The 26,993-nt window shown below is 36.2% G+C and overlaps 1 protein-coding gene across 7 annotated transcripts in view; it reads left to right on the top strand.

Annotated features, from left to right (window-relative positions):
- The window catches only part of PLCB1 (phospholipase C beta 1), a 669,546-nt gene that overhangs the window by 399,646 nt on the left and 242,907 nt on the right, over positions 1 to 26,993 (top strand). For 4 of the 7 annotated variants that reach the window (XM_036880079.2, XM_057502747.1, XM_057502748.1 and 1 more), the window contains one exon: positions 25,034 to 25,171. In XM_036880079.2, the coding sequence (XP_036735974.1) occupies positions 25,034 to 25,171 (138 nt within the window). Of the gene's footprint in view, positions 1 to 13,524; positions 13,630 to 25,033; positions 25,172 to 26,993 lie in introns of all 7 variants that reach the window. The other 3 variants (XM_057502745.1, XM_036880081.2, XM_057502746.1) reach the window with 1 other exon arrangement.

Genomic DNA, 26,993 nt, shown 5'->3' with positions numbered 1-26,993 from the left:
TCAGGTCACAGAACATTAACAGAAAAGCTTTCATCGCTGAAAGGGCAAGCAGAATGAGTTTTTAAAGAAGTGCTCAAAATTATGCTTAATTGTTCTCTTCTTGATCTATTGTTCTTGATGATTTAGAAAACCTGTGTGCTGCAAGTAAAAATACTCATTACAGTCATGTCAAATATGTAGGCCTTTCTTTGAAAAAAAAAGGTTAATTTCTGTGGCTTATGTAAGTCAGAGAAACTGAAAGCATAGTTAAAAAGCTGATAACAGTCAAAAACTTCCCTTGTTCTTCCCAAGCAACAGAATATTTTGAAATGTTTGCCTGATGGAGAGCTAGGGTCCAAGGGCAGTGGAAGCTACTCTGTTAGTGATCCAATATCCAGAATTTTTGTTTGTTTGTTTCGTTTTGTTATCCTCTGTACACCTTGCTTTCAAAAGACCCCAGGTGCATAAAACTCACTGATAAATTATTACCTTGTTGTAGCAGGACCATTTGCACTATAGTAAGGACTCTGAAACTATAGAAAATGAAAGAAGATTTGTTGTCTGTGATAAACAGGATAAATGTTCTAGCAAAAGTAAATTAGATTCTCACCCAAGGTTTAAGCCCTCAGTGCACTTGTTATTTAAGGAAATGAAATCACTTTTTCTTTTTCTTATCAAATGAATGCTTTTCTTTGCTTTACTTTTTCTTCTTTGTTTCTTTTTTTGCTCATTGACTTTAACTCACTATGAATGGAACTTGTCACTAAAAATACATTTCAGCAATCAACTGCCCTCCTTTTGTATATATTCCTCTAAATCTGTCTAAGCCCCATGTTTAAGGTTTTCAAAGTGGCTCCCATCCAAAATCCAGTTAACATTTGCACTTTCCCTGAAGTTGGACTCCAAGATACAGTTCAAACAACCTTTTGTGTAATCCCTGCTGGTAAGCTTTAGCATCACCAACTGGCTCCAAATGGCTCTACAAAGAGGAAGGAATCTTAAGCAGAATCAAAATCTGTCAATGCAGCTGTTACTGAATTCATAGATCATTGGTCACCAAAGTGTGGTTCCCAGACCAGCAGCATCAGCATCATCTGGGAACTGGTAAGAAACACAAATTCTCGGGTTCCAGGCTACCTAAACAACACGTCTGGGGTGGCGCCCAGGAATGTGTGTTTTAACAAGCCCTACAGAAGATTCTGATGCACCGGAATGTTTGAGGACCACATTTGCACATACTTGCTTGAACCTGTTACTAACCAACAATTCTACCATTTAGCATGAGCAGTTTTCATTTATGATCATTTATACTGGGCAGGTAAAAGTGAATGATCTCAACTGCTTAATGGGCATCAGGTTTGTTTTAGGAGTATTGCAAATCGTCTAGAGCTAGATAGAGGTAGTCATTGTGCAACTTTGGGAATGTGCTGAATGCCACTGGATTCTTCACTTTAAAATATGGTAACTTTTATGTTCTGTGAATTTTACCACAGTTTTCAAAACAGATATAATTTACTTGAAAGCACTTTGAAAATTAAGACAATAAATCTACATATTAAAAAATTTCTCCAACCCCTGATCATTCATATTTTTCATATATCTTCATTTATCTTCATTTTTTTTCTAGACACATATGATGTATTTTAATTACACAAGGAAAGTTTTCCAAGTCTACATGGAAAATAGAGTATCTATAAAACTGTAATTTGAATTCTAGTCATGGAAAGTTCTCATAAGAATTTCTTGATGAGTCAAGCAGTTGTTTTCAACTACAAACTGAACAAGAGAAATTAGTTGTTGCCTATCATTGTTAGAATGAAGATTATAAAAGATGCAGAAAGAATGAAAGTCAACCCTTTAAGTTAAATTTTAGGAAATGTCTTATAGCATTCCTACCCTCATACTGCACAACTCAAGAGGGTCCATTCATATTGTGTTCCATAAGTAGAGTTTTATTCCTTATGGAATATATTATAGGATGTTTTATAAAATATATATACTATATGGAGAATATACTTTACCATGTAGAGGTGCCCCCTGAAATTGTGCAACACAAAGGTCTTGAGTATTGTTCTTTGTGGGTGGAAGATTTGTTATTGACTGAAAATATTTGTTACAAATTTCGTTGGGGAATTTTTTAAAGTAAATGTACAGAAAAAATGATTTTATGAAGATTCATTAAATGTGGAAAACAAAAATAAAGGCTTAAAATAGCATTTTATTTTATTATATAAACTTATACCAACCCCTCCCAATTACAGACATAATGCATTACTATATAGTATATTGGAAAACACTAAAAAATATATAAAAAACAAAAATTTCCCACATCCTCACAACTGAGAAATAACATCTACTCTACTGTATCTTATGAGTTTGTGTCTGGAAGTGTAAACACACATCACACATGCATGTGTAGACTTCAGTCAATAACACAACATATTCCATTTTGAAACCTATTTTCTCCTTAGCACATCATATTTACCATAGCAAGAAGTGGCCTTCTACAACATCAAGGCCATTTGAAGGGCTGCATAGTATTCTGACTTATTAATTAATTTACTTGATTAATTAATTAGTTCTTCATAATTGGATATACCAGTTGCTTCTAATTTCTCATTAAGGTATACATCACTGAGACCACCATCCTTGCATGTATATTTTTGTTCTTTGGCTGATTATTTTCCTATTACGTTGATTTATAATATATCTGTTTATACTAAAAACATCCACCTTTCTCTTTGTCAAATATTTTCCCCAGTTTGTCATAATCTTTTTAATTTTGTTGTAACAACTATTTTATAGTCAAGATTTTCTTTCCTGGTATTGTCTTCCTGTCCCAATATTATGTAAAAATATACCTGTAGTTTCATCATAATGGTTTTATTGTTTACATTTAACTCATCAGTTGAACTTAATTATGATCTGAGAGGTGGGGAGAAAGATCTAAATAAAGTTTTTGAAATAGTCAAAAAATTATTTCATCATCACTTATTGAACAATACAACACTTTCTTTGTAGATATGGAAAAAAGCTTATCATACTAGGTATGGAAACCAAGACAAGTTACTTAATTTCTGTCTACCTTAATCTCCTCCTCTGGGAAAATGAACATACAGCACCTTCCTCAAATGGCTAGTGAATCCTACTGCTAGGATTCTTACTATTTAATTATTATTGTCCTCTCCAGCTCAAGATACTAGTGTTCTTTTTAGGATATTTGTATTTGTATTCTTAAGTGAGATGATCCATGTTGCTTGTGCTTATGTTAACTTTTCCAGGCTTTGAATGAAGGACTTGATAATGTCATGAATAAAGTTCTACGTCTTTTTAATTCTATATTATTAAGTGTGAAATGTATCTTTGCTGTGATAAATGAACAGAATCCTTCTCAAGCCTTTATGAGCTCTGAACCTTTCTTTAAGATTTAGAAAATCATTTCTGGGTTTTCCTTGATTTTCAACCTGTTCAAAAAGCTCCTCTTCTTTTGGATCCATTTTGTAAGAGCAGATTTGTCTAGAATGAATTCTTGGTAGCACACCTGAAGGCAGACATCAGTAAGGAAGTTGTTCTAACAGTGTGGGAAGGAGATGTTGTAACTCACCCCTTTTCCAGTAATCTCAGGCTCAATAAATAGCCACACTATCTTCCCTGTTGACTGGAACTCCCTCCCGGCGAGGCGTCTTCCTTAATTCCTCCCTGTCCCTCAGCTCCACCTACCACCACCCCCAGATTCCATGCAACAAGACTCATTGCCTCCATGTCCCAGTTACACCTGGAATGCACCCACTTCCATCTCCACTGATTCCACATTAGTCCAAACACCATGAAATTGGCTTTGAAATAGCTTCCTAATTGGCCACAGTGCCTCCAGCTTTGCGCACAGCAAAGTAAACTTCCAAAAATATAAATCAAACCATGTCACTCCCCTGTGTGAAACCTTAAAACTTTTCTTTGTGTTTCAAATAGAAATCCAAGGTCCTTTCCCACAAGAGCCCTGTGACTTGGCCTTGTATTCGCCCCCTCGTCCTGCCCGCTTCATCGCAGATCACCCTCCCCTCTCTTGCTGTGTTCCAGCTTCTCTGTTCTTTGTGGTCCTTGAATAAGCCAATGCACTTCAGGGGCATCAGTGCTGCCTGGAACATTCTTCTCCAGACTTTTGTGTGGCTCTTCCTTCTATAATCTGAGTTTTATTATGTGGGTTCCTCCCTTACCATTCCATCTAAGTTTCTCCCTACCTACAAGCCATGTACTGTTTCTCTTGTCCCCATTTTATTTTCTTTATCTATTTAACAGTTTCTGAAATTTTCTTGTTTGTTATAGTTGTTTGCTGATTGCTCTCCTTCAATGTAAACATGTGTGTTGTCCACATTTGCCTGCCATGTATTTGCCACCATTAAATATATACTGAATGAATGAGTGAAGCAGTTGGGATGATAAAAAATGGGTGGATTTAAGAGGGTGAAGAATGAGAATTTTGAAAAGTGAGATATAAAGGTGACTAGAATATATGTACATCAAGCTGTATGATTCTGTGCTCTTTAATGCATGTATGTTATCCCTTAATAAAATAAATCCATAAATATGTTTAACTTAGCTAGAGAGAGCACAAAATTTAAATCATATGCCTAACTTAAAAGCTTCCTTTTTTACATAGTCTGGGGCCTAATATCACGTGCAAATTAAATATTTCTTTGACAATGAGCTTTGGGATTTTTCTTAAGATTTTGGGCTCTACAACATGGTTGATAAATAGAATTGCTCTCTTCATTCACGGTAGTAAATGGACTTCAAAATGAGCTGGTAATCATTTTTGGCTTAAAAGAGAAGGGTATGCCCACAGGGCAGACTTGTTTCAGTTCAAAAACACTTCATCATGCTCACGTAAATTAGACAGCTTTACATTACCATGTGACATTTGTTAAATATCCAAATAAGAAAATATTTCCTGATGTTTAGAAAATGATACTTAGATTTACAGGGTGGTTTCTTCAATAAGACACTAATGCCTTTCATAAAACCTTTCCTAAATGCATTTTATAAAAACACAAATATGAGTCAGTTGGCATAGTGAATGTAGAAACTCAAATATTTTTTGAATAAATAAATGAATGAATGAGGATACAAAATTAAAATATTGGAGGAAATTATTTTGAGTTCCAAATAAAGCTTTGTATTATTGACAGATTCTTATATTTGCATGAATTTAGGTTTTTATCGTAATTAGAAAACTATAACACTTATCTATTAATTGTATGACAGTGGTGAGCTGTGAAATTCAGTACTATTTGCTCCTAAAATGTTTTGAGACATATAAATATAGACACCCTAATGTTTTAAGTGTACCCTAAAAAAAAACCAGAATTCCTGGTTCCTTTCTCTTATTCCCTGCCAAAATAAGAAAAACTTTTATGATTTGAAATAGTCCTTTTCCTTCAACTTTTTTCCCTGCTCATTTTCACTCATGTACACAGAGGGCAGGTCAGTAACGCCAGAACAGGTTTGGCTACTGTGGATTAGGTCACTGATTTTAGACAGACTTACGCTGTTACTGTACATTTCCCAAAGAAATTAGAACTGGTTCAAGCATTTATTATTTGTGGCTTAGAGCACAAGGACAAGGATTTTTAAAGTTTGGAGACTCCCCAGCATTTGGAAGAAGTGGGAATGACGAGATTCCGCCAAAGAGTTAAGAATGAAAGATTATTGTGCTAGGCTATTAAATGTATCCTTAGAAAGCTGCGCATATTATAAATGCTGACTCCAGTGTGTCCATCCAATCAGCCTCTGCTGTTTCCAGCATCTTCTTTCCCACCTGTCATTGGGCCAAGAAAACTCAGTCACCTACTAAGAATAAAAATATTTTGAAGTTCTCTCCAAAAACACTGAATTCCATGATTCACCCATGTCTTCTGTCTGAAACAGAGAGAAATCCTTTCACCACATGGTGAGGACTTGCAAGTGCCTTGGGGAGCACATGGACGAGCCTCCTTACTCACACACCAGGAGGTCAACCCTTCAGTGTTGTACAGTGCAATCAATGGCTTTTAGTCTATTCAGAGTTGTACAACCATCATCACTATATAATTTTAGAATATTTTCATCACTCGAAAGAGAAATTCTATACCCATTAATAATCACTCCTTTTCCTACCATGCTCCAGACTCCAGAAACCATTAATCTACTTTTTGTCATTAGAAATTGCACTATTTTAGACATTTCATGTAAGTGGAATCATACAATATGGGATAGTGACTGACTTCTTTCACTTAGCATAATGTTTTCAAAATTCATCCACGTTGTAGCATGTCACAGCCTTCGCTGCTTATTTTAATTACTATATAGTATCCTGTTACGGAGATAAAACAGTACTCACTTTCCAAGATTTCAGTTACCCCTGGTCAACCAAAGTCCAAAAACAGATGATCCTGCTTCAATTGTAGGTCAATTATAGTCTAATGCTACCTTGTTGATCTCTTACTGTACTTAATTTATAAACTAAATTTTGTCAGGCATGTATGTATAGGGAAAAACATAGTATATATAAGTTCTGTGCTATCGGTGGTTTTAGGCACCCCTGGAATTCTTGGAATGTATCCTCCTTGGATAAGTGGGGCCGACTATACCACACTTTATTTATACATTCACCAGTTGATAGACATTTGGCTTGTTTCTGTTTTTTGGCTGTTTACAATGATGAGAACTTGTTATGAACTTCCATGTACAAGTTCCTGTTTAGACATGTTTTCATTTCTCTTGGGTATGCATGTGGTATTGCTGGGTCATATGGTAACTGTGTTTAACAACCTGAGGAAGTAAAAACTGTTTCCCAAAGTAGCTGCACCATTTTACATTCCTGCCAGTGGTGTTCCTCATCTGTCCCTTCTCAGATAGAATTTGCAAATATTTTCTCCCATTCTGTTGGTTGGCTTTTTACTTTCTTGACAGTGTCCTTTAAAGCACAACATTTTTAGATTTGATGAAGTCCAATGTATCTCTTTTTTCTTTTGTTGCTTATGCTCTTGATGTGTAAGAAACCACTGTGTAACCCAAAGTCACAAAGATATGTACCTGTTTTCTTCTGAGGCCTTTGTAGCTCTAGCTCTTATCTTTAGTTCTGTAATTCTTTCCAAGGTTTTCTTTTTTTAAGAGAGTGAGGTTTGAGTCCAATTTCATATGATAATGATAAGAAGTTTCATTTGAAGTGTCTTACTTTTAGAAATTTGCCAATTTTAAAGAAAAAGTGTAAACAAATGCTAAACAATAAGCATCTAAGAAACATGCCATAATATTTTTCAGGTTTTCTAAAAAAAAATCAATCTAGGTTCCATACTACTGAGGGAATTTATATTTTAAATCTTTATTTTGTTTATTTTTATTTTAATTTGTGGAGGGTAAGAATGGACTTCTTGTACATATATGTGCCAAGCTCTATGTGAATGTAAAAACTTATTTTAAAATAAAAGCCTTTGTGTTTTCAAGGTTAAGGAAACATGTATGCAGAATGGGCCCTTGCACCCCATCTTCTTGAATTCTTAGTTATGAAATACTTTGGTTTTGATAAAGTTAAGCTTTAGTATTAAAAATTCTTTCATCACATGAAAAATTAAAAAATACATCAGCATCTTTAACAAAAGGGATCACCAACCAGAGTTCCCACTGTTGTCAATTCATTCACATCAAGTTCCCTAGTTATCGGTCTGCATAATCCTAAATGGCTAGAAGCCTCGATTCAGACTTTATGTTGATAATAAATAAATAATGAGTTCCCCAATCCCTGAGAACATGACATCCATATGTTGTTCACTTCTAGAAGTTGTAAAAGCAACTTCTTGATGAGTGATAGGATTACCAGGTGGGCTAGTACCTGGGCTAGAAGAATCCTTATTGGCTGAGTTTGCAGGAAATAATGATGCTGATCAACTCTCCTAATGTTTCTATTGGTATTTTTGAGAATGTTTCGTTTGCACAGTTTATGTGTCTGCCAGTGCTTTAGAGAAATAGTTGCCTCAAGTTTTCTGTGTTGAAAAATCAACCAGCTTTACAGCTCACCCTTTTTAACTTCTTAAACACAATGAGGTGACCTTCTTCAGTGCTCCAAAAGCACTTACCCCATTATACTCAGATGGCCTATGTTACTTTTCCTCTACCAGATCTTTAGAACCTTGAGAGCAAAGACTGTGTCTCCTTTATAAACATAACCCTAGCATACAGAATAGAAATAAAAGCATAAAATTTGTTGAATGAATGGAAAAAAAAGAAAAAGAAAAAACACATAAAAGAAGTATTTTTAAAATTATATTTGTAAAGCTCTCAGAATATTCACTTGTGTATGGGTGAATCAGTTCTCGTGCTAAGGGTCATTTAAGTAAACATTCAGAGTTTTCCTGGGATTCTTCAATAAAAAGATCCTTAAGGCAGTCCTTAAGGCCTCAGCTATGCCATTCATTATGGGCAAGGTAAGGAAAGAGTGGTATGAAGGGATGTCTAGTTGCCATTCCTCAACCGAATGCCCTGTAGCATTTCAGGTACCCTCTTTTCATGGCCTTATTTGCCTATATTCTAATGCCCTCTTTTCCAGCATAACCTGTTGGAATTCCAGAGATTCCACCCAGAGGCCCCATTCCTCTCTGATTTACATGTTCCAGAGGCATTATATGGCCTGTGCTTTGGATGAGCATGGACCCACAGATCTGTCAGGTACTACAGATCCTTCTGCTCCAGTTGCTGACTGGGCCTCATGTCTCAAGATTATTTGGGTCCCCACAGACTCCCCTGTTCCCTAGAGGGCTTTAAGCCCCTTCCCAGCATACTTTAATTACACAAAAATGAAACTCCCAATCTAAGCAATGAAACAGCCACACTTTCTTCTGTATGAAGGGCATCTTCTGAGACAAATCTGGAGAAAGTTACCATCTGTTAATGACTTCCCAGGAAATATTTTGGTTCCTAAATGGAAGATCACGTTTAATTTTTGTCTCCTGGACATGCATAACACACAAGTCCCTGAAGATCTGGATGTGAGATGCATGGATGCAAGACCATTCTTCTGTTTACTTTCTTTTTAACAATAAAGCAATAGAGCTTAGAATTGTAAATGTTGGCTCTATTGCATATATTTAATGTCTAAGCATGCATCTGTTTATTTCTTTAAAAGGAAAAAGGAAGACACTGAAAGGCTTTCCAAGGAGTGTCCAATACTGTCCGGTACTATGCTGAATTTGTAATTGCCCTTGTGCATTATAGAGCTGTGTGCCACAGAAATAGCCAAAATAGCAGACATGTAAAATGACCCCGTGGCCACTGTTAACGATGGCATTTTTGGGGGGGAGGAGGGGAAGAGTTATTTGATTTAATAATCTTGTGTCTTTACAATTACACATATATATAATTATAATTATATAATACAATCTTTTTTTTAATATCATTAACGTACAATTACATGAGCAACATTATGGTTACTAGACTTTCCTCATTATCAAGTCCCCCCCACATACCCCATTACAGTCATGGTCCATCAGCGTAGTAAGATGCTGTAGAATCACTACTTGTCTTCCCTGTGTTGTACAGCCTTCCTCGTGCACCTCCGACATTATGTCTGCTAATCGTAATGCCCCTATTTCCCCCTTATCCCTCCCTTCCCACCCATCCTCCCCAGTCCCTTCCCCTTTGGTAACTGTTAGTCCATTCTTGGGTTCTGTGAGTCTGCTGCTGTTTTGTTAATGATGGCATTTTTATTCAGGTGTTAGAGCATAGCTATTACAGAGCCATTCTTAGGTCTTCTAGGAGTGCTAAATTCCACAATGAACATTTGGGTACTGACTGCAGGGACATTAGCCATGCCCATTAAACATACCAGTGAGCACTATAATAACCTTACAAGGGGAAATTCAGAACACAGGCTAGTAGCTGGCACCCTTCTGTGCTAGGATGGAACCTCCAGCCAATGTCAAGATGTTCTCTTATAAATTCTAGCTTTTGTAAATCCTCATCTGCACCAAACTATTAGCAAATATCCCCATTTAAAAGAAAATGATTTTTAGTTTTTTCAAAAAGTGATTACATTTTTATATTTTTCTCAATATTATGATAATACAGTAAGAGTGCATGGGCTTTGTAAACATGTTCTAAGTACATAAAGGATGAAGAGAAAATGAATTCTTATAAACTGAATATTTTTGTAATGTCAAGAAGGCCTTTCCACATGAAATCAGAAAAATAATTTAAAATATGGGTAGATTTCAATATCACAAATTTTTAAATTTCTAAAAAGGAAAAACACACCATGGCAAGCACAAAGACAAATTATACATTTGGAAAAAAATAGTACAACACATTTGCCAGGCAAAGCATTAACTAAAACAAAGTGGTCTTATAAATCAATAAGTAAAAAAGAAATATACTACAAGAATCAGGGTGTAAGAGCCTGAACAAATAGCTCATACTATAAAAGAAATGAATGCCAGTAAATGAGAAAAGATACTTACCATCACTAGTAATTTTTAAAATGCCAAAATTAAGATTTTTGTCAGTGGACTTCCAAAGATGAAAAAATTGTCAATAACTCATGTTTGTGACCTCATATGCTATTTGTGGGGCTGTAAGCTAGGAAAGACTCTATAGCCGGCAGCCCACAATATGTGCCACAAGTTAGCTTTGACCCTAGAGTTCCAAGCCTGGGAATTTATCCTAAGTAGCTCATCAGTCAAGTACATGAAAGTACTTGATAATATATACACAAAGATGTTCATCAAAACATTGTTTATAATAATAAATTCTGTTCAGTGATGAAAGGAACCATGAATATACAATGGGTAAAACAGCCTCTTCAATAACTGGTGTTGGGAAATCTGGACAGCTACATGCAAGAGAATGAAGCTGGATTACTGTCTAACTCCATAAACAAAAGTAAACTCAAAATGGATCAAAGACTTGAATGTAAGACATGAAGCCATAAAACTCTTAGAAGAAAACATAGGCAAAAGTCTCTTGAACATGAGCATGAGCAAGTTTTTCCTGGGCACATCTTCTCAGAAAAGGGAAACAAAATAAAAAATGAACAAATGGGATTACATCAAACTAAAAAGCTTCTGTACAGCAAAGGACACCATCAGCAAAACAAAAAGGCATCCTACAGTATGGGAGAATATATTCATAAATGATTTATCTGATAAGGGATTAACCACCAAAATATATAAAGAGCTCATACACCTTGACACCAAAAAAATAAATAATCTAATTTAAAAATGGGCGGAGGACCTGAACAGACATTTCTCCAAAGAAGAACTACAGATGGCCAACAGACACATGAAAAGATTCTCCACATCACTAACCATCAGGGAAATGCAAATCAAAACCACAGTGAGATATCACCTCACACCAGTTAGAATGGCCACTATCCAAAAGACAAGAAAAAACAAATTTTGGCAAGGATGTGGAGAAAAGGGAACCTGCCTACACTGTTGGTGGGAATGTCAATTGGCGCAGCCACTGTGGAAATCAGTATGGAGGTTCCTCAAAAAACAAAAGTAGAAATGCCATTCTATACAGTAATTCCACTTTTAGGAATTTACCTGAAGGAAACAAAATCCCTGATTCAAAAAGATATATGCATCCCTATGTTTATTGCTGCATTATTTTTGATAGGCAAGATATGGAAGCAACCTAAATGTCCATCAGTAGATGAATGGATAAAGAAGATTGGTACATAGACAGAATGGAGTATTATTCAGCCATAATAAAAAGAAATCCTGCCATTTGCAGCAATGTGGATGGATCTAGAGGGTATTATGCTAAGCGATATAGCCAGTGGAGAAAGACAAATACCGTATGATTTCACTTATTTGTGGGATATAAAAGCAAAACAAAAAAAAATGAGGAAATCAGCAGTAGCCTCATAGACACTGAGAAGTGACTGGAAGTTACCATGGGGGAGGGCCTGGAGAGGGTGGGTGGGAAGTATGAGGGGGACAAAAAGGCACAAGAATTCTCAATCATAATATAAATTGGTCACAGGGATGCTAATACAGCATGGAGAATGTAGCCAGTGATTCTGTAACATCTTCCTATGTTGAAAGAATAACCACACTAGTGGGGGATGAGGATTTAATAGTATAGGTAAGTGTTGAACCACTGTGTTGTATATTGAAACCAATATAAGATTGTATATCAATGATACTTCAATGAAAAATGCAAAAAGAAATAAAAAAGCAGTGTATGCCTGTGTTTATAAACATTTTATCAATACATTGACAAATGGAAAAGTTACAAATAAATGTATGTAGTTTGATCCTATTATACAGAATTGTGTGTGTGGTGTGTGTGTGTGTGTGTGCGTGCGCACGCGCGCGCACGTTCTATGGCTAATGGCTACCATATTGGAAAGTACAGATATGGAACAGTTCCATCATCACAGAAAGTTCTGTTAGACCACATTGGTCTAGAAAGAGGTTTTCCAACATGTTTATACTAGTTGCTTCTGGCTGGTGGGATTAAGGGTGTATTTCATTTTATCTTATGTCTCTAAATGACTTGAATTTTTTATGAGTATGTAACATCTTCATATTTGGAAATTTCTTTTATCTGAGGAAAAAAACATCCATTGTCTAATAAAGTAGAAGTAAGCACTGTGAATATTTTGTTGTATTTCCTTGTGGTCTTTGCTCTTCATACTCATAGTTGTACAGAATTAACATCACACGTACAAGTGTTTAGTTTTTCTTTTACAGCTAATATTATACCATAAGCCTTGTACTCTTGTCTTTAAAATTCCTTGTAAATATCACTTTTAAAAGCTGCATAGTATTCCCTACTGTGTACTTAAATGATTTTTGTTTTATATGTTGCCCTGAACATACTACTAAAATATTTAAGAATTTTGCAAATCATTTGGATTGCAGGAAATCAAACTCATAAGGAACACAGTGATTCATAGTTCTTTGGTTATGTGTAGAGAAAGAGCTAATACATTGCTCTGTTTTTTGGTTCTAAATCACTATTCAAAACCACCCTCATAGAATACAATAGCCTTAGAAATCTGTTTTTAATAAAGTACCTATATAATTCAAGTGCTCTTTCCACTACCAAATATAACAATGCACAGAAATCTTTGTTAAATTTGTCTTCTCTGGAGACTTATCCAAAATGTGTCACCTCTAAGTCCCTTCAGCTGTTTTTTAAATGTTCACACTTTCTTTGGCCCTCTTGGGCTACATTTTGATAAATATAAAATGACTTTAACATGGGAATCAAAGGAAAAAATACTTGAGGGATCAAAGAACAATGACTTGAAATTCGTGGAAGAGAAAATGTAACAAATCTACTTGACATCTTAACTCTGCAGGTTGCTTTGGCTGCATTTAGAATCCCATCCAGAACAAAACTGAAATCAGGGGCTTTGTTTTCTTTAGCTATTTCATGGTAGATAAACACCTTTCCATTAGATTTATGATCTGCAGTAGTCTCAATGGAACTTCAGGCTTAGCATATTAAAAACCAAACTCACAATCTTACCATTTACTCCCCTCAAACCTGTTTCCTCTCCAGGCATCCCTGTCTCTCTTGGCTACACCATTGCCTCAATTGTTCAGAACCTGGAAGTTATTGCTGACACTGTCATCACCTCAACCCCAATACCCAATCCAGCATCAGGTCAGGCTACCTTTACCTCTTCTGTGTCTTTCAAATCCAGTTCAAACTGTCAGCCTCTCCCACTGAAATGTTGCAGGTGCCTCCCCTCCAATCTGTTCTCCATAGTCTAGCAAATCCCATACTATCCTTCTGCTTGAAACCACTCAGTGGCTCCTCTTTGCTCAAGGGCTTAGAGCTCCTTAAGGACAGACCATACCTCCTAGTATAGTCTGGCCCACTACTACTCTCAGGTTCATTTCACCCAGGCTCGTGTACACCCTTTGAATTTTCTCTCATTTGCTCCTCCTCCTCCTACCACAGGGTATTTGCTTAAGTGATTTCCCTGCCTGAAGTGCTTCTTACTCCCCCTCCTTCACCTGATTAAGACTCTTCCAGACTTGTCAAATTTCAGTTTATCTAATACTTCTTTAGGGAAGCCCTCCCTTGTTCCATGAATTATGTTAGGCTCCCCTACTAAGCTTTCTTACATTTATTTAGAGACTCTCTGAGTAGTTTATGTAATGTTTGTTTTCTCACCAAGATTCTAAGCAGCACCAGGGTATATAGGATCTTTTTTGTTCACCAGTGTAGCTCCATCAACCAGCACAATGCCTTGTAAATAGTAGGTGCTCAATAAACATTTGTTCACTGGTGAATAAAGAACATGTAGCAGATGGCCACAAATACTAGAAATACTCTGAATGTTCTTTCACAAAGGAGCCTTTTGAGTGTCAGTCAATAGCAAAGCATCTTCCAAGAAGCAGATTCTCTAAGGAGCAGGAAGCCATGCACGTCATTATACTTTGGGGTTAAGTGCCCTTATTACATTTCCTCTTCGATTGGACTATATTGGACTTGAAGATGAGCGTCCAGAACCCAGCCCTATGGGTACAGAGCTCAGAAAGCCAGGATCTGTTCAACAGGACCATTCTTGAGGAGTCCCCAGAGTAGGGCTCTTGTACATAAACCAGATAAGCCCTGAGGACAGAGGTCTGTGGCAATAAAGCAATTGTGAAGCCATGTCCTGCCAGGAAGAAGAAAATCAGAAAGGAGCTAATACAGAAAAATTTATGCTTATAGGGATTTGGGACAACACCCTTCAAGTTGACACCATTTTCTATTTCCCAGTAGCACAGCAGTCTCTGTTGTTCAGTTTTAACTTTTACAGACCACCTATGGATCCAACCATCTATGTGCTGGAGCCAGCTCATACAAGTTCACGATAGTCAATTTCAAAATTTTTGGTAAATTTGCTACTGGTTGTTAAACACAGCTGTTATTACAAATTAAGTAATATGAATTGATAGCTAAAATTATTTTTTAAAACAACAGTAATAAATACTCAATACTTAGCACTTCCTAATTATTTTGATATCAGGATCATCTGTGATCTTGAGCCTGTTTGTAACTTTTGTATCTTTATAGTGAAATACTATAGAGTTGTGTGCTACTCATGTCTCTTTCCATTTCCAAACTTGGTGATGTCAAGTGAGTAACTTGAAGTTGGCTATGGTGGGAATATTTACTCTATGAACATCAATAAGTGCTACAATTCAGGGTGATGAGGATTTGGGCTCTTGTTATTTGTTTGTTTGGGGTTTTTTGTTGTTGTTGATTTTTTTTTCTTGAGGGCCTTAAATGTACACCAGCAGACCATGAGAGGCAACTTATTCTCAGTTCAATGCAACCCATTTTTTTGTACTTAATTATTGAAATTACCCAACAATCCTAGGAGATGACTAGATAGAAATGAAACTATGAACCAATCTTCCAATATCTTCTAAACTGTATTTCATGAAAAGGTATTGGAATGGAAATCATTAAAGAAAAAAAAAGGAAAATTATATGTATCCTTTTACTCCCACTTCAAATACTGCTCTGTTTCTTGAGTATCTAAGACAGTATTTGCTATAAATTAATCATAAAACAAATATTTGAATGAATGAGAGAACTTAAGAAGTGAAATAATTTGAGGTAAGCCCTTGACAGTACAATAATTTGAGTTCTCTTGATATGAAACTGGGTGACATTATATTCATCCTAACACATTTGATGGTTAAATGTTGTCTTCATTGTTTAATGTAAAAGCATTTGATCTGTCAGCTTCCAAAGGGCTTATAAAATTCCCCAGGGAAAACTTTGGTAACAGAGGGAAAAAGATGACAGAGGAAAGCAAGGAGGAAGAGAAAAGGTGAAAGAGGGTAAATGATATTTGAGAATGAAGGGAAAATAATTGCTTAAAAGTTAATTAGCATAGATCAACAAGTAAAATGCAAAGAAATTGCTAATCATGTGCTAGGAATACTTAAAAAAATTTGGGGGTTGCAATTAAGAGGGCTTCAAAATCATTAAATTCCCTTTTAATTCCTGTTTAGAATCGTACTAACAATTTTGATGATAGTGTTCAATGGCATGGAGATGTAACTAACCTGTCTAATCTTCCTGAAGAGACATATTTACATAATTCTCAAGATAATTTTTTCCCATTGCAAGTTGAGGTCTTAGAAATGACAACCTTGGCCTTCGTGTGTAACATTGGATTACTTGGATGGATGGAGAGTTAAGAATTTTAGAAGGTTTTTTTCTTACTTTCACAGAGAAACACACACTTAAAAAGACATATTTAAGACAGGGCTTATTGGAATGGTCCTAGTTATTTCTTATGAAAGTAGACATCCTACTTTCTCCTCCAGACTTGGAATTGTAAAGAGCTTTATATCCCTCTGTTTCTGAAGGAATAACACATTATTGATCTTGATGCATTATGGAATATAGTTAACTCATCTATCTAGAGGAATGAAAAATAAAAAAGAAGCAGGTAAAACGAAGCGTTCAGTCTGAAAAATCAAATACTATTTTATCCTGAAATATTTTTTGAGCCTTTAGCAAAACACATGTTCACGTCTATATTTACACACTTATAGATAAATTTTCAATTTACTTCAGACTCCTTCAGTTATGTGTAGCAAACTGATAGGAAAATTTCTTCCCTTTAAACTCCTACAATCCTTCATAATTTGAATAAGAGAAAGATAAACAGCTAGCAATTTTTTACTGCTGGTTTTCACGTCATACTTAAAATAAGTTAATCATGTCAGTCACCACAAAAATATATGAATTCTTTCTGCACATGTGACACAATACAGCCTCCAGATTTAATCTTGATCACCACACTAATGCTTCCAGGTGAGCAGGCACTATTAGCATTCATAGTGTATGGAAATTAAACTGAAATGCAGAGAAAACAAGTTGCTTAATTTTCAAAGCTAGTTAAATGCAGGTGCCAGAAACATAAAAGTTATAGAAATGACTTGCCGCTTAGCACTCTTTAAATTATGATTCCCATGGAGAGTAAATTAAGGAAAATATAAAATTAAAATTCATGTGTTGAGAATATAGTCAGTCAAATATGCACAAACCATAAATATATAAATGTAAATACAAATAAACATCTCATTTGGTAAGTCACAAAATAAGTTCATATAGATCAATACATATAGAGTAAAATGTCTGGTACCTATAAGAGACTAAATTATTCAGTAGATGCCCCCATACTGTCTTTCACTTTCAAGCTATTGATTTATTTTTCAAGGACTCACAGCCTGTCATGTGCTTTCCTGAGCACTTAACATACAATTATTCATTTATTCCCACAGCAGCCTTTTCAAAAGGACCATTATCTTCATCCGACAGAAAAAGAAACTGAGGCATACAAAGGTTAAGAAAACCTCACAAACTCACATTGCTTTTAATTGGCAGAAGCAAACTGAAAGTCAGACAATGCACAGTTTCTTCTGTCTTCCTACAGATATCAAAAGGCCTTAACATACTCCATTAGCATAGTCCATAGCATGAATTTTCTAGAAACTCCAACGGGAGCATTTTTGTGTTTGCCATTGTTAAGGAATTGTTGGGCCTTCTTGTTTGATATGCTTGATTTTAACTTACAGTCTGAGGTTCCAGAGGCTCCTTTGGTACCTTCTAACTGTACCAAATACCCTATGAAAGGCAGACACCACAACAAAATAAGAAAAATTAACCTCACCACTAAAGGACTCACTGGCCAGGGAGAATTTAGTTAGATACAGCTGCATTCTTTTAACAAGGAGACATCGTTATTTTTCTAAAACTTAGGCACAGAGACATTGAAACTTACTTAGAAGTGCCACTGCCCCTCAAGTTGAAGGAGAATGTAATGCATTTCACCCTCCCTAGGGGAAGTTTTAAACAGGAAAGAACATGAATTCTAATTGCCTGCTCTGCACAAACCATTACCCCTGGGGCATGTGGATAGTTAATTCACTGGAGTGGTAATGGTTGTGTGGATGAATTTTGCTGGCAGTTAGGGAACTGCCTGTGTTAAAGAAGACTTGGGGGATAGTTTAAAACATGAGTGACAAGTCATCCATACTTTAGAACTTTTAAGATTGACAAATACTGACTAGACGAGAAAGAGGAAACTAACCACCACTTTTCCCACTGACTTTTTCTTTAAGCTGCTATATATTTCACTCACTTTTACTTTCAGTAAGGGTGATCATACAAATGATGATTAAACTTGACCCTTTAACTTCCATTTTTTCCTGGGAAGACAAGTGGTGTCATTAGACCATATTTCTTTCCTATTTTAATTTCACTTTTGGATTATTTTGTATTTTAAGGAACTGCCTGAAGTATCTCTCTGGGATATGACTTGAATGGATGCTGATTTATTTAAGTTTTTCTGCCAGTTGAATTCTTTGCACTATTTTTACCGAACGCCATCACATTGGCTATGCTTTGTAATGCATTGTGTTATGGAGAGGGCTTAGACTTTACAATCAGATGTACTTGGAGTCAAATCTCCCTCCTCCTCAGTTTATAAAACTGAACAAATGACTTTACCTCCCCAAACTTCTGAGTTCTCACTTGGCAATTTGGGAGGAAAAAAAAGCTGCCTCTCAGTGTTAGTTTGCAGATAAATGGAGGGGAAAATAGAACAGCTAAGGCAGTGCTTGACACATATTAACTAGTTGTTAATTGTGCATATTGACACACTTCTAATTAGTTAAGTTACTAATTAGAAGAATTTATTGTAATTATACTTATTATTTTTATAGAGAACTGAACAGGTAGGAATCTCAATCTGTTTGCCCTGGTGAAAGTTCATCAAAAGTAGATCCCATGCATGAAGATTAATCAACATGAGGACAGATGTGTCTCATTTCCTACAGTTACTCCTTCAACAGTGTAGCAGACATTTTCTGGGCACGTATTACATTCCCCTGGTGCACCCTGGAGGCTACCGCCAGGTTCCCATATAACCCTGAAAATGTTTTATGGCAATAATGCAAGGGAGTTAGTACTAACTTGTGTACCAATGACAGATAGGGTGGACAGATCAATACTACGGCTTTCAGGCTCCTTCAGTGACATTCTGAGTGTGTTCTTTGTGCTCTCTTAGAGCTGCTCTGGTTGGATTAAGCCTCAGTTGTGCAAAGTGATGAGCCACTCAATAATGTACTCTTTATTGGCTTCTTTTCTCCTTGTCTCACTTTGCCAGTCTCATCATGCGTCCTGTGATCACCTCCAAAATAAACAACTTGTCCCCAGGTCTTTGACTCATGTCTGATACCAGAGCATCAAGACGTACATCCGATTAGCTGAGCGTGTGTATTGCATTTAGGAACCTAGCTCAAATAATGCAACTTCTTGAAATGTACAGCATTTACAAAGCTCTGACAAAGGTCCCTTGGATATCTCCACATTCTGGGACTAGCATACTTGTTCCCAAGAATCTGGACACTTTATTTTTATCCCCATTTTCTGCCTTATTCAGCCACCTGCATGCCTCCAGCAGCCTCTTCGTCTTTCTTTCCTTTCTAGCTTTTGAAACTACATTAAACCACACCCTGAGTTTGTTCATGGAGAGGAGGAACACCTTCAGCAGTTAAATTTTTAATTAGCCACTAGAATGCTATTTGGATATTCTCCATGAATTTTATTACTCTCTTCTCTGTGGCCATTCCCAAGGAGAACCAAAGTTTTAGCTGTTTGGATATTTCCATGATCAAGGGGAATATTCTTCAGGAAGGTTTACATTTCTTCAAAACTATTTTTTGTTCTTTTAGATTTGAATAGCATGTTAGTTTTAGCTCAGCTAACTCATGCTTGGCATCTTTAAGCCATTTTATTTTGAATGGAGATGCACAGTCAGGCCAACTAAATTTTCTCTTGGCCACTAATAAACTGCTATGTATTTCACTCACTTTTACGTTACGTTGGCTCTGCTTTGTGTCACATGTACATCTTCCCCTGTACACTGAGGCTCCCCATTTGTGGGGTGGAGACTGTCTCTACAAATTCATCACCACCCTATCTAAAACATATCTAAAACAAACACCACCATATCTAAAATATAAATTGATCTGTTTATGATCATACCACTGTGAGATGTAAAGGGCAGTACTCCACCTGCTCTTTTACTGCCTAGAATTTGCCCATGGTTGCTTTTCTTTGCCATATTCAGTCTACTTTTCCTTTGCTCCATCTAAAGAAATAGCTGACCCTCGAGCTCCCCCTCATCTGTCACTTACAGGAAAACGATGCATAAACAACACCCTCTAAGTCTTCCCTCGGTGTCAGTGAAATATGTCACAGTGACCATATTTCAACCTCCTGGGCCTTGCAAGTGGATGGTGTTTTTACTAAAAAGACTTGCTGGCTGTGGCACTGCCTAAGCTCCTGGTACATCTTGCAGAAGAGAATGGCATTCCTCATCATATGCATAAAAAAGAGAAAATACTTTCAAACGAGAGGTGTGTAGATAAGTATTGATTCCAAGGGAGTTTGTTAACCTATTTTTTATTTTTTGAGAGGCCAATATTAAATTGGAGAGCCTGATGGGGAACCATCCTGGACATAAGTCTATATCTTTTCCTTTATGACAAAACTTGAAAAAGCATACAAGAAATTTGCTCCGCCTTCCAAAATAAAAGGTAGTTTTATCCCTGCAAAGCTTGACCATACTAATGTCACTTAAGTTTAATGAGGGATCTATTAAAGATTCTGACTTTAATAGACTGCTCTATTGTACGGACTGTTGTACTATTACTAGAAAGACTTCCATGTACTTAATCTTTTATACAAATGATGGATTAAAGTTACATCCATATAAGTGTAATTCAGATTGAAAGTGTTGCACTAAGTGCTGAGAATAAAATTAACCTATTATACAAATTGTACAATAAGCCTAAAATCCAGTAAAGATATAGTCCATGAGGATGAAAAATGAGTAAGGTATATTTTCTGTACCAAAAATATTTCTAGTGACAAAAAAGAAACCTAAAATTCTTGAAAAGCTATTTTATTTTGTGGCTATCTGACATACAAATAAACTGACATTTAACTGTTTTAAAAATCATCCTTTAGCTTGTGTTTCTGCCTTCCATTAATTTTTAATGTTTTGAATGTTTTAATTAGAGTACAGAGTCCTTGTGTCACAGGTGTAAGACAGTTTTACCTTCTCCAGTGGTCTATTACCCGGAAATGGGAATCATTAACTTGAACAACTTCACATTCTTTGTAGAGGACATGAAGTAATTTAATCATGAATCCTGCCAATTGAGAGGAAGTGAGTGTATTTAGTCAGACAGTCTCTATTTTGTAACTCTTAAGGGAATAGAGATTATCTAGGATTTAACTTTAAAAGTGCAGTTAAATATTAGCTGCCAGGATTCTTATTGCTCTGGTTAATTCCAGCTATGGAACCTATCTAGGATATTCTCTGGGGAAAGCAGGCCTTGAGTGACAGCTTAGCGAAAATAAATTCCAAGTTCACTTTACCTCCTATTTTTTCTGAGCTATATTCTTCAGTGTTCTCCACCAGAGAAAGTGAACATTCTTACAGAGTTGTAAAGATAGCTTGTTTTCCTTATAAAAACTTCAAGGAATTTTTATCAACTTCAGGGGACAAGAACTGTGTTAGAGTCTGGTAGTAACCTGAGTAGGTAAATCCTTCTCTGTAGAGTCAGGGAGTTCAGTCAATGAGAAACACTCAGACAGACATAAGATTTCTTAGTAGAATAGGTCATGGGGAGGGAATACTTTTCATGCAAATTGTCTGTAGGTTTTATTATTGGTACTATTTTGATTTTGTTTATTTTTTTTTAATTCAGCCATTCATATCCCCAGACCTGAGATTAATATACCCCCAGAAACCACCATTTTTTAAGATACCTGTTTCCACTAAGTTCCTTCCACCTGTAAGGTCCTCCAAACACTTGATGCCTTTGCTGTTTATCCTTCCAGATAATTCTCCCTTTGCCTTTTCTCTGAGGGTCTTTTCTGCTGAAAACAATTCAATGCAACTTTTGATACTTGAAAGGGAAAACACCTTTCAGACTACACCTCACATGCAATATGCTTAATACTGAAGCCACCACATCAGCTTGGGATGTTGTGTTCGAAACTTAGAATGCAGGTAAAAAGAAAAGTGAAGTCTTTTCTTAAGGGAGAGAATTCTACCATTACCAAGTTTGATGTTAATAAAAATGAAAGAGATGAGGAAAAGATTATAGTTCTAAAGGTAAAATGATTAGTGATGGAAAAGAAAGTAAAGTATAATTTTAAAAAGTAGTATGATCCATCACCAAAACAAGAACATTCGCAAGGAACTTGCTTATTACATAGTTGAAATGCTTTCTGTTTACTACCAGCACTATGTAATTTTTAAATATTATGGTTTCTATTGAAAGAATATTTCTGAAATCTAACTGTTCCTCCAGTTCATCCTCAATCATGTTTTTTTTAATTGAATGTACAGATGTTAGTCACCTCAGAAGTTCTCTGAGAGACTTATATGAGAATTCTCAAATACCCCTCAGATTCAATCACCATCATCCTTTTGCTACTGCTTTACCCTCCCTTTCCCAGACATCACCTCTAAATACTTCATTACAAATTTATAATTACATAAGAGCCAATAGTTTTTAAAATATGTGTAAACAGCGATTAGTCTGAAAACTTTTACGGGGATGCCACAAAGAGTTGGTTATCTTATAAATTCCTGCTGACTATACCTATCGATATTGTTAGGCGCAGTGAGAATTCCAGAAGGCTTATTCCAGAAATGCTTTCAAATCTGGCCACCTCATCTGGGTGCTTTCCACTTGCCTTGAGTTCCTACAGCTCAAGGACAGCGCGAGTGACCTCCCTGAGCCACACACCAACCCCTGCAATTCTGAGAGTTTGTGCGCTTTAATCAATCAACTGTTTAGTAAGTGGGCAAAGTGTTTTGAATAGACATAAGAATTAGGCAGTAAAGTAGTACAGACTGAACAGAAAATGCTTGGGAGAGAAACATGTCCAAGGGTGAGTTTGTAGCTCCCATTGAAAGGAAAGAAGGGTCCAAAATATAGAGCCCATTCATTTGCAAATATTTTACAATTAAATATCGTAGAAGATACTGATGGACTCCACAGTCATTGATTTAAAACCTGTGATTTATAATTACAAGTTTCAGGTGGTTACTGAAGATTATTTTTCTCTTCCAATCATACAAAAAAAAAATACCATTTTCACTTAAAACCTTAACCCAACAGTGTTTAAAACTATGATGCAATTCATCCTCAAACAACAGCTGGTATCATTAATTAGTCTTCACAAAAAGTCCATTCTTCTCACGCATTCTCCTTTAATCTTTCAAGAATGCAAGAATACTGAAATTTTCCCTTTTATACTTTTATTGTTTACTCAATTTTTACTTTAGTTTTCTCCTTTTCTAGGACATGCAAATTGATGTTTTGTGATTAGCATTTCATCTTTCTGAGAGGCCTAATGTACTTGCTAAATTCTCAACTTGTTAGCCAAGCTGAGGTGCCTGTTATATTGGGCACACCTTTGAAATGGGATTTTCTCTCTTCATAACTTACCTGAAAATGTTCCTCTTTATGTGTCCAAACAAAGGGGAAAGCTCTACTAAGTAAAGAGAGAATTAATGGGACTAAGTCAAATAACTAGCTGGAATGGATTTTTTTTTTCTTTTTTGAAGTTTACTCTTTCTTTGTAAAAATGCTGTATATAAAAACTTTAGGAGGGAGATCAGAATAACTAGCCTAAACTGGCCCCATAGGCCCAACATTTAGCTAAATAAATAAGAATGCAAGCTTATTTCCTGCTCAGAAGTGAGCTGCAAATTTGCTAAGTGATTGATTAGATGGTGACTTTCTGCATGGACCTTTCAGTTACCCCAAGGCCTGTCTTATAAGAGGAAAATAAACTCAGCCAAGCTGACTGAGCTCTATTTTAGGTCATAACTTTGAATTTGGAAGGTTTAGAAACCTTTTCCTAGCAGCACTCTCTCTTCAAGGAATCCTCACTTGGATGTCTCAAACAATGCAACCTGCTCTGAAAAGACTGCAGAAGTGCTCTCTGTGGACAGAATTGAAATCCACATATTCATGGCATTTTGCTCACTCTAACATGCTGTCCTTTACATCAGCGCTCAATATTGGAGAAGATCCACACTAGGCCCGTCAGCTATGTTTCTGCCCCAGCCCTAGATGGCATTATCATGTTTTGATTCTACAAGCATTACCTTCTTTGTCTTAATGTGTCATGAATTGAGGAGAGGGATGAGATTTTGTATTTTAATATGCGATTCACAGAATGATTGAAAGAAATGAAGGGAGAATTGTGACACATAAAAATGTGTTCCTAAATGACCATATGGTAGAAAGAGGTCTTGACTGAAGACCATAAGCCTTATATTTTTTCCAGGCTTATTGAGATATAATTAACATATCATATTGTGTAAGTTAAAGGCATATAATGTGATGATTTGATACACATACATATAATGAACACCATTATAGCATTAACTAACACCTCCAATCAGATTGCATAATTACCATTTCTTTTTTGTGGTGAGAACATTTAAGATCTATTCTCTTGGCAACTTTTAAATATATAATAGTCTTTTTACCTGTATTCAGTCTGCTGTACATTAGACCCTTAGAACTTTATGCATTTTGTGTGTGGAAGTTTGTCCTCTTTGACTCAAATCTCCCTATTTCCCCCAACCCGGAGTCCCAGGTACCTGTCATCTTACTCTCAGTTTTTGTGAGTTCAGCTTTCTCAGATTCCACATATAAGTGATATCATACAGTGTTTATCTTTCTCTGTCTGACTTATTTAACTTACTATAATGCCATCAGGAACATAAGTCTTGAGTCAGAAATTCTCTCTCCACAACCTCTGGGCAAATCACTTCACTTCACTTCACCTCTCTTGACCCATCAGGGACTAGGAGCTTCAACTCCTTCCATTTTCCAGTAACAAAGGCAACTTTGTTTTGAGAGCTTCCTAGCTCTAATTTTTTTGAAATTGTGCTACCATGTTGGAATCTCTAGTTATAGACTAATGTTTTTCAACATTTTTTATCCAGGACCCCAAATTACGTGAGCTGTTGGATGTGGGGAACATCGGGCGCCTGGAGCATCGCATGATAACGGTGGTGTATGGGCCTGATTTGGTTAACATCTCCCATTTGAATCTCGTGGCTTTCCAAGAAGAAGTGCCCAAGGTATGGTGGATTGAAGATGCTTGCCACTTCTATCTGAATCCTTATGATATTGTACTGATGCTTGTGAAAGACCGAGTTTTTTAAAATGTGTTAAAATTCCATCTAAAAATAATTCAGCTGCCATGTAAAAGTATAATTCAAACACTTCCAAATAATGGCATCTACTAAGAATTATGAAGATGTTTTCATTAAGACTAAAGCATTTGATATAATTTCTTTGCAAAATAAAATATAGATAAAACCACATTTCATTTTACCTTAATGTCTCATCCCAGCTCGTTCTGCCTTAGCCTCACCCCATGCCCCTCTCCACTTCCATCTCCTTTCCAATTTTAGCCTGGAAGACAGACATCTTCCACACTTTTTTAACTCTCTATATGCTGCAGAGCACCTAGCCCACTACTGTGCACATAGTAGCTGCTCAATTAATATGAGTAAGAAAAATATGAATTTTTATATTAAAAATTTAAATAAATAACAACAAATACTATTTATCCAGCTATGGACTAGAAAGATGAATTAGACATGGCCTTTCCATTAAGTAGTTGCTGGTCTACCAAGGTGGTGGGCCTTTTAGATGCATACAGAAATAACTAGGATACAGATAGGACATATCAAACAAGAAGCTGTGAATGTCTGGGAATCCTGGACTCAACTTTGATGCTCTCTGTAGAAATGTCCAGTTGCCAATGGAAAGAGCACTGGAATGAACACATTGGAAAAAGAGCTTTCTTTATGCATGTTTATAGTTTATAAGATACTAGTGATGATCCTCAACCTTCCTCTGGTTTCCTTCAAGAGTTAAGAATATGCACCACAAAATACTGTGACATCTGTATATCATACCTGTGCCCTTACAGAGCTTCTCATACAGGGATCACAACTATGTGTTTAAGTCGAGCCAGGGCATTATGATCTTTAAATTTTAAATCCTCAGTGCCCTGACAGTTTTCTGAGCTTCACCAGATGTACTGACCAGACCTCTAATCCTTTAGTGATTATGGTAGAGATTTATTTCCAACATTTACATAACATCTACTTCAGTTCTTATAGGCAATGAATAAAATGCCAACCGGTTTTAACACTTTAAGGGATTTAGAAACTACTTTAGAAACTACTCCCCAAGACTGTGTCACAAACCTAATCTATATTCTTTCTTTAAGAACCAAGTCACCCATTACTTCTATAATATAACGCTTGGAGAGATTTCAGCTGAATAAAGCATTGTCTGCACAGCAGCAATGTACTCACCTAGCAATAGTTCGTATTCTGGTATCTGTTGGTAATATGCTGAGTTATATATACATCCCTTCCCAGCATGTGGATGGATGGTTGAATGGATGGATCAATGTAGATAAACACACTAAATATTTACAAAATATTTTTTAAATGTCTTTCCCCAAATGCAGCCATATTCAGCCTAAAATATAAGCATTTCATGAGATTCATTAACTCTCAATTAAAAGCGTGCAATAAACAACAGTGACTTTCAACTAAGCTTTTCCATTCTGCCTATCTTATATGCATTAAACCTTTTTGCAATTATGCTTAAAACATATTCAATTTCCTCCTCTCTGGGGCTCCTACCCACTCATTTTCTTCAAGGATTTTGATTTCTGAGCCCTATTATTCTCCATCAGGACTGCATCTATAGACATTCTCCAGCAGTTACTTGTTGCTCCTGGTATAATTAATGAAGCTACAGCATATGTTTACATTCCCTGGCCGTGATATTCTGTAGGGTATTTTTCCCCCCACTGAAATTGCTCAGGCAGATGGTTAAGATTTGTAAACACCATTTTATTCTGAAAATTTACATTGC

Source organism: Manis pentadactyla, chromosome 5 (assembly GCF_030020395.1).
Source record: "Manis pentadactyla isolate mManPen7 chromosome 5, mManPen7.hap1, whole genome shotgun sequence".
Classification (NCBI taxonomy): Eukaryota; Metazoa; Chordata; class Mammalia; order Pholidota; family Manidae; genus Manis; species Manis pentadactyla.
Note: the sequence above shows the minus strand (reverse complement) of the source record. Positions and strands in the feature narration are given on the sequence as shown.